General features: G+C 37.2%; 1 protein-coding gene across 1 annotated transcript in view; it reads left to right on the forward strand.

The window, feature by feature from the left end:
- AQR (aquarius intron-binding spliceosomal factor) overlaps positions 1 to 9,386 on the forward strand; it is a 100,690-nt gene that overhangs the window by 19,777 nt on the left and 71,527 nt on the right. The window contains exons 11-13 of the mRNA XM_019649186.1: positions 1,489 to 1,605; positions 2,962 to 3,075; positions 4,670 to 4,773. Coding sequence (XP_019504731.1) covers positions 1,489 to 1,605; positions 2,962 to 3,075; positions 4,670 to 4,773 — 335 coding nt within the window. The remainder of the gene's footprint in view (positions 1 to 1,488; positions 1,606 to 2,961; positions 3,076 to 4,669; positions 4,774 to 9,386) is intronic.

Consider the following 9,386-nt stretch of genomic DNA (forward strand, 5'->3'; position numbering starts at 1 on the left):
TTTATCACCTCAAACTGGCCTTAGTTAGTTAGTTTGTACCTAATTCAAGGTGTCTCACAGAAGAAAGTCAAAAGCAATTGACCCTTGAAGTTATCAAATGGTTAATGTTTGTAGAAAAAACATTATTTAGTATAGTTGTTAAACATGAGTTTAGCAATGGCAGTTTATTTTTTTATTACATTTTAATACCTCTTCGTCGAGTTTAAAATAGTGGCTGATGTCATAGGTTTATGGCCATCTCTAATAATGTCACTTTTTTTTTTTTTTTTAAAGATTTTTTATTGGGTAATTGGGGGGTTGGGAACAGTACTGGGAAATTAGGGGAAGGGGAACAGACAAGTTGCTGTCGTTTTGTTCTTCAATCTAGTTGTAGAGGACGCTGCTTCACTGGCCCAAGTTGGCACCATCAATGCGCTCCTCCCTGGCGAGGCAGATCAGTCGCCGGCTTCTGGAAGGCCGCTCACGCTGGCTGCTGGCTACACACGGTAGCCCATGGCAACCCACTGCCACAGGGACTGCAGCCCACACCGTCGCCAGCGACTCACGGCAGCCCAGCTTCAGGTTGAGCTGTTGTTCAGCATCTTAGCTGTAGAGGGCAGTGTCACTGGCCCTCATATGTGGGATCCGAACTGGGGCCCTCTGGCATCCCAAGCGAGTTCTTAACCATCGCGCCACTCGGCCGGCCCAATAATGTCACTTTTTTATATGTGCCTAATATTGTTGATGAAGAAAGATACAGTTGCTATTGTCAATTTTTAAAATTAAGATTCTTAAAAAAGAAGGTTTCATACTATTGGGTGAAAGATTTTGATGGAAAATTCGGATGCAGAGTTGCTTTAGTTCAGATTGAATTCATCTCCTTGCCTTTCCCTCTTTAATGTAGGCAACTGAAAGAAAATCCTTTCTGTTTGTTCCTTATCTGGAAAGGTAGGGTGGTTTCTTGACATGAGGATTAGCATGTTGGACTAGCTGTTATTCATGAGATCTTCATTCAAATTCTGCCTCTGCCTGTAACTAATTTATAACCTCTGAGGATCTAAACCTCATCTATAAAATGAGGGTGTTTGATTAGATTAATGGTTTTCAGACTGATTGTCACCATTTCTCAGCACTGTCTTGCTGACTGTCATTGAGGATGAAGGAAGTGGAAACTGAAAGAGGAATTTTCATTCAGGGGTCCCCACTCCCTTTTCTCTAAAAGCAGCCCCATTTTTAAAACCTACACAAGTGCATATTGGGATTTCATATAGGATTTTGTTCGAAAACTACTGACTGAGATATTTGAGATTTTTTTCCACTACTGTATTTTACTGAGAAACATTAACGCTGAGTTTATTGACAACATGGACCTTGCTTTGTGCACTGCGTCTTTGGGAGACTTGAGGGTAATTTGGATGTGATTAACACTTCTGAGCTAAGTATCAGTAGATTTCACCTCTAGCCACAGAGAACCTGCATACTTACTGCTGTGGTATTTACTTTTTCTAGGCCCTACTCCCCACAAGGCGCTGGTTTAATACCATCCTGGATGACTCCCACCTTTTGGTTCACTGTTACCTTTCCAATCTTGTTCACAGGGAAGAGGATGGCCATCTTTTTTCCCAGGTGAGCATTGATGTATCTGAACGTACTTACTATTTTCATTTCCAAATTGAACTTTTCCGTGCAACTGGGAGTATCAGGGCATGACACAAAATAAAATTTGCTTTATTTTGAATTGTGTAATGAACATTTCTAATTAGTCATTTTTAAGTAAAAATCAAGTCTTAATGTACAGAATGAATGCATTCTTGTGTACGTGGCCTCTAATGATGAGAGAACCTTTTGTTCATCAAATGATTTTTTTATTGGACTAAATTATGTGCCGTGTAGTTCCACATACTCGCATATTTTGATATTATGTTAGTAACCACTGTGGAATGTAACAGATGATGAGCATTAATTTCAGGCGAACTATGCCCTAATACTATGGCGCTCTCTCCATGAGATGACGGTAGCAGAGGCAGTTGGTGGCGGGGAAGTGTATGTGCACTCTGTCTGCTGCCTTGAGTAGGACGGCACGTACACTTTGTTTGCTAACTTGGATAAGAAGATGAAGTATTACGGTTTTACATTTCCTGTGGTGTCATCCAGAAGAAAAGTCTTCTGAGAAGCTTCTAATACTTGCATTTCAATGAGATCATAGTTAAGAGTTAACAATTTTTGTGTTTACATATTTTAAGAAATCTTTTATCTTGTACCTGTGAACATTCCTTTTTTTCTCATTCTCTTATTAAATCCCAGTGATTGCCGCATATATTAAAATCCTACTATCTGATCTACCATAGATTAGAATTAAGAACAATATAAGGACTTGGGGTGAAGGCAGCCAGCGGACTCTGTTGATGCTGCCACAATAGAAACTAAACCAAAGAAAGGGCTCAGGGGCCATGGAGACCGATGAGAGGAACAGATTGTTTAGCTTTCCCCACGTTGCCTTATCATGTTTTTCTGTCATAGAAGCAGCACGTAGAAAAGAGTATCTCCAATTATGAATTCCAAAACCCTCATTCAGAAAACCCTAAATGGCATAAATAAAACACCTCAGAAGTGCCCTCTAGTTGTATAAATTTGCAGTGACATAGATCATTTTTTTTCATTAAAATGATTGGTGTCCTTTGATTAGATCCTTAATGTCTTTTTACTATTGAGATAGAAGTTTTAAGTTCTTCTGTGTATAAGTAGACTATGTGTATGAAATAGACTTAACAATTTATTCAAAAGGCACGTACATGCCTATTCTCACTTAAGTAAAACACATTTGGATATATTCTAAAATGTGTGTTGCAATGTTTACATTCCAGAGCTTTCAGCACCTCTGAGAAGTTGCTGTTTATTATTTTTAATAAATAGTGTTTGTTCATGCTGTCTTGCTCTTATGTTCACACAGCTTATTAATTTAATTTAAATGTATCCTTCTAGCTTTTGGACATGCTTAAGTTCTACACTGGTTTTGAGATTAATGACCAGACTGGAAATGCTCTGACGGAGAATGAGATGACTACAATTCACTATGATAGAATTACTTCTCTCCAGGTAATTGAAATGCTTTGCTTCTGCTCCATAAAGTTGGGTCATGAGTAATTTCGGTTTTGTATAGTACAAACAGAAAAAGGTATCCCTTTAATAGTATTTTCATCTTGAACTTTTAAAATATTCCTAATTCTGATAAATTCATTAAAAAAAAAATGCCTTTCTTTCATAGCCTCATCCTGAGAATCAGAATACTGATATTTGACACTCAGAAATATTAGTTAACTGGGCCAATTTGGTGCATTTAAATATCAGTTTTGTTATATGAAAGAATATTTCAACATATGACAAGTAGTGTAAGCATTTTGTGCATTTTAAAGATAAACACAGATAATAGGACTGAAATTTACCAGTAAAGCTCAGATGCAAAAAAAAAAATACCTTAGTGTTCTATTATTGACCTCATTGAGCTGTTGAACTCCGTTTCCTCTGGTGGCAGAAAGCAGCTTTTATTTGTCGATTTAAATTCTATTCTTTTTGTTTTAAAAAGTCATGTTTTGGATAAAGACTCAGTCAAACTTAAGTTCACCTGTCTTCCTAATCATTTGCACTACCTCTCAAGGAGTGTCTGCTCTCCCTTTTCTTTCCCAAAATGGCGTCTGGGTACATGGAGACCCTAAGACAGCCTCATTGTTTGGAAGAGGAGGGATCCGCACACTGTCCCAGCTCAGAACTCATTCCTTGCTTTTCTCAGAGCATTAGTGCTTTTGTCCTTCCTCTGCCCTGGAAGGGACCGTCTCTTGTGTGGCCTGTGGTCTGTTCTCCTGGCACAGGCAAGGCATGATGATTGCTTCTGACGAGCTTGGCTGTCTCCTTGGTGATGAGGCCCCAACTTTGTTCTTGGTGGTGCTGGAGTTCTGAGAGCTGACTCATTTATTTCCTAGCATAGACTGCTCACTCTCGGGCTTGGGTTGCAGGGTCATTTTGCCATTGCCTGTGGGAACCCCAAGGCAGCCTCATTCACATCCTTGGCAGCCGTCTGTGTGGTCCACTATGGAGTCCATGAAAAACTTCTAGGTCTTGTCTGTGCCACGTGGGCATTGAGGAAGACTAGGGTGTTATCTTGCACTTTCTTATCAAATCAACGTAGTGCAGCTATTTCCGTTTTCTTGTGACTTATCCCAGGTCGGTTGGGTTACCCTGCGAGGTCCTTTCTTTCCAGAATTCAGAATAAAGTGGGGCACAAGCACACTGTGCTTTCGGTTTCTCCCTCAGCTATTGCTTCAGTGGGAATTTCCTGTGAAAACTAAAACTTTCTTATAGTTTTGTTAGGCCAGTTCTTGATAATAAAGTTTTTGTTTTGTTTTTCTCCTCTCCTATCAATGAAGCTGGCTTTCATGTATATTCAAAATACAATTTTAGAAATAAAAAACTGAACATTGACTCTCGATTTTTTTCATCCTTGCTAAAACAATTCTAGCCTTTTCCCATTATAATTAATGCTTCTGGCTTAATAAGGTAGAGGTCACACATGAGAAGCATATAAAAAGAGAAGTGCAGTAATATTTTAAAAAATATTTCCATTATATAATATAAATTGATGATTGTATCAGTAGGTAGACATAAATTATTGATTTTTTTTTCTGTTCTTTTCTAGAGAGCTGCTTTTGCACATTTCCCTGAACTCTATGATTTTGCCCTCTCAAATGTGGCAGAAGTAGATACTCGGGAATCCTTGGTTAAGTTTTTTGGACCTCTTAGGTAAGGTAACATGAAGGGAAAACTGAAATCTTACTTTCGTTTTTGCTTTTAATCATTTTGCACTACTTTAAGTAATGTTACTTGTTATACTTCTCCTTGTTGACAATTAGAGCTAGTGCTTGTCTCTAGTATTTGGTATCTTTGAGTCACTTAAATATAATTATTCATCTTCTTTTTTTCTTGGTAAAACTTATATTTTTCATAACATACAGTTTCCCTAAATCTTAAATTTTACTTAGAATAGAGCATAAAGCTGGTATCCCATCAGTCATAAACAACATACAACAGAAACCAAAAATTGTTCATACAGTAGTCCTCCCTTATCCGCAGTTTCCTTTTTGAAGTCTCAGTTATCTGGGTTGTTGGTAGTCCAGAAATCTTACATGGAAAATTTCAGAAATAAACAATTCATATGTTTTAAATTACATACTGTCTTGATCCATCCTTCCCAGGATGTAAATCATCGCAGTGTCCAGCATATCCACACTGTATACTCGACCCACCCGTTAGTGACTTTGTAGCCATCTCAGTAATCAGGTTGACTGTCACAGTATCACAGAGCTTGTGTTCAAGTCACCCGTATTTTACTTAGTGCCCCAAAGCACAAGAGAGTGATGCTGGCAATTCAGATATGCTAAAGAGAAGTCGTAAAGTGCTTCCTTTAAGTGAAAAGGTGAAAATTCTCTACTTAATAAGATAAGAAAAAAGTTGTATGCTGAATTTGTTAAGATCTATGGAATGAATCTTTGGTCTTGGAATTGTGAATAAGGAAAAAGAAATTCGTTAGTATTGCTGTTGCACCTCAAACTGCAAAAGTTATAGCCACGGTACTATTGTGAGAAATGTTTAGCTAAGGTGGAAAAGGCATTAAATTTGTGGATGGAAGACACAAACAGAAAATGTGTTCCAATTGATGGCAACATGTTCCAGAAAGCATTGAGCCTATACAAAGACGTCATCAAAGGATCCCCTGAAATGACTGACACCAAGCCATTTACTGCAAGTCAGAGCTGGTTGCACAGATTCACGGGTAGATTTGGATAGAAATGTACGAGGTGTAATCAATGTGGCGAATGTTTAAATAAAAATTTTAAAAAAACTTATTACAGTAAAAGACACATTGCCATTAATTCCCCTCAAAATACTCCTCCTTGCTCTGAACACACTTATCCCATCATTCTTGCCACTTTCTGAAGCAGTTCTGGAAATCCTCTTTCATGAATGTCTGTACTTCATCCTACATCATGACAACGCTCCGTGTCACAAAATGCTCCTGGTATACGGCAGTTTCTGTCAAATAAAAACATTACGGTGTGTCCTCATCCACCTTCTTCACTGGATCTGGCACCGTGCAACTTCTGGCTCTTTCCCCAAAGTCAAACATCGAGGCAGCCACAACAGCGCAATTAAAGACACTTACGAAAGAGGACTTCTAGAACTGCTTCAGATGGGATAAGTGTTCGAAGTGAGGGGTAGTATTTTTAGAGGACTTAATGGCAATGTGTCTTTTACTGTAATAATTTGTTTTATTTAAACATTAACTGTATTTTTAGACCACATCTCATATTTTTCTTGGCAATTGGCATTTCTCCTGTAACTTTCTTATTATTATCCTTTGCTATTTTGTATTCCATTACTTGTCATTTTGTTTATTTTTTTTAATGGAATCTTTATGTGTTCTGGATGCTAATATTTTTTCTGGTTTGTGTTGCAATTATTTTCTCTCAGTTTCTCACTTAACTTTTAAACTTTGTTTATAGTATATTTTATTTACAGATATTTTAAATTTTTAATCACATCTGTTCATCTTTTTAATAACAGTAACAGATGCTTTATATAGAAGACTATCATAAGATTACAAAAAATATTGTCTTATATTTTTAAAGCGCTTTTGTTGATTTATTTTTTTATATTTAATTGGGTTACATAATCCATCTGAGGAATTTATTTTTGCCCATATAACTCCTTTACACTCTTAAAAATTATTGAGGATCTCAAAGAACTTTTTAAATGTGGATTATAGCCATTATATTTACTATATTAGAAATTGAAATTAGAAAAATCTAAATATTTATTTAAAACATTAATTAAAATCTATTATTTTTTAATGAAAAATATATTCTTCAAAATGAAAAAAATACACCGTGAAAAGAGTGGCATTACTTTGTAGTTTTGCAGATCTCTTAACAACTGGCTTACTTGGAGACAGCTGGTTTTGCCAATCTCCTGGATTCAGTTTGTTGTGAGATACTGTTTTGGTTGACGTAAATGAAGAAAATCCAGTGTTACATAGAAGGAGGGGTATTTTAATAGCTTTTTCAAATAATTGGGAATATTCTTTGATACTGTGTCCAAACTTAACAAGTGATAGTTTCTTAAAAGTTAGTTTTAGTGTGGTATCTGAAACCATGATAAGGAAGTCTGTGCAATTAAAGTGAATTCATTTTAAAAATGGAGAGATATTCCTTGCTCAAGGATGAGAAGACTCCGTTAAAGTGTGAATTCTGCCCAAATTGATCTGTAGATAAAATCCAGGTCCAGTCAAAATCCCAGCAAGCTATTTTATTGTACTTTAGAAAACTTAATTTATAACTAATATGGAAAGGCAGGAACTAGAAAGCCAAAATCACTTTGAAAAAGAGTAAAGTTGGAGAATTTCCACTCCCTTATTTCAAGACTTACTAAGTAGTTACAGTAACCATGACATTATGGTACTGAAAGACCTACAGATCACTAGAACACAGTCGAGTTAAGAAATAGACCACAATATATGGTTGGTTGATTTTTGGCTAAGGTGCCAAAGCAACTCAATGGAAAAAGGATAATCTTTTCAGCAGTGGTGCTGGAATAACTGGACATCTATATGGAAAGAATGAAACTAGACACATACCTCATATGATATATACAGATTAACTCAAAATGAATCATAAACCTAAATATCAAAACTAAAACTTATAGAAAATATAGGAGAAAATCTTTGTGATTGTGGTTCATGCGAAGATTTCTGTAGACACCAAAACACAATACATAAAAGAAAAATACTGATAAGTTGGACTTTTTCAAAATTTAAAACTTCTGTTTGAGGGCCAGCCAAGTGGCTCAGTTGGTTAAGAGCTCGCTCAAGAGTGCGAGTTCTGAGCAACAGGGTCACCGGTTCGATTCTCGGCTGGAGCTGAGCTGCCGCTGAGCTGCCAACAGGTGGCAGGATGGTTCAGCTGGTGAGAGCACGTGCTCCTAACAACAAGACTGCCTGTTTGATGGTGGGCTACGCCCACCTGCAACTAAAACTGAACTCGGCACCTTGAGCTGAGCTGCAACCCGGATGGCTCAGTGGATAGAGTGTGCACTTTTAACAAGGCTGCTGGTTCGACTCCCGCATGGGATGGTGGCTACACCCATCCGCAACTAAGATTGTAACTCAGCACCTTGAGCTTAGAGGCCACGAGCTGCCGACGGGCAGCCAGATGGTGAGTGGCGCCCTCCACAACGAAGATTGAAGAACAACAACTTGGCTGGTCCTCCTCTCCAATTCACCAACACTGTTCTCCTCCCCCAATTCCCCAATTTAAAAAAAAATTTGAAAAACTTCTGTTTGAAAGACATTGATAAGAGAATGAAAAGACAGACAAACCCCAAACTGGGAGAAAACATTGATTATACACATATCTGATGATGGACTGTTATCCACAAGTCTCAGAAAACAACTTAATTAAACAAATGGCTATAGATTTGAACAGATACTTCACCAAAGAAGATATATAGATTTCAATAAGCCTACAGAAAGTTGTGTAGCATCATTAGTCATTAGGGAAATGCAAATTTAATGACATACCATTACATGCCTATTAGCATTATATATAAAAACAGCACTGTATTGACTCTTGACAAGGATGTGGAGCAACTGGAATTGTCATACATTGCTAAAGGGAATTCAAAATGGTAGTGGCACTTTGGAAAAATTGGATAGCTTCTTGTAAAATTAAATATGCACTTTATAATCTAGTATTATTATACTTTATAATCTAATATAATCACAGACATACCCAAGAGAAATAAAAACGTAACATTCAAACAAAAATCTGTACAGAAATGTATAGAGTGGCTTTATTTATACTTGTCAGAAACTGGAATGCACACATATCCTTTAGCTGAAAAATGAATAAACACACTGTGATATACCTGTGTAATGGACCATTACTCAGCAAAAAAAAGGAACCAACCACAGATACACACAACAGTGTGGGTGAAACTCGCATGCACTATGTGAAAGCAACTAGTGTCAAAATGCTGCATAATGTGTGATTCCACCCGCTTAACCTTCTGGAAAAAGCAGTCTGGAAAGAGGTTGAAAACAGATGAGTGGTTACCAGGGACTGGGACAGAGCGAGGGAATTTGGGGAGGTGTCACCTGTAGTTAAGCATTGGGAAACCGTCAAGCTCAAAGTGGCAAATGCACGTTTTCCAAAATTCCAGTTGGTCACTTGGAAGTTTAAATTTTATCTTTAGCAAAAAATACTGTCAGTTGTTTTCCTTAAAGTTACAGGTTTATTCAAATTTGAAATTTTTTTTGCTGTTTAATCAAGTTTGTCAGTTCTTTCAAATAAATGTGTACA

The sequence above is a fragment of the Hipposideros armiger genome, unplaced genomic scaffold, assembly GCF_001890085.2.
Source record: "Hipposideros armiger isolate ML-2016 unplaced genomic scaffold, ASM189008v1 scaffold_130, whole genome shotgun sequence".
NCBI classification, from domain to species: domain Eukaryota; kingdom Metazoa; phylum Chordata; class Mammalia; order Chiroptera; family Hipposideridae; genus Hipposideros; species Hipposideros armiger.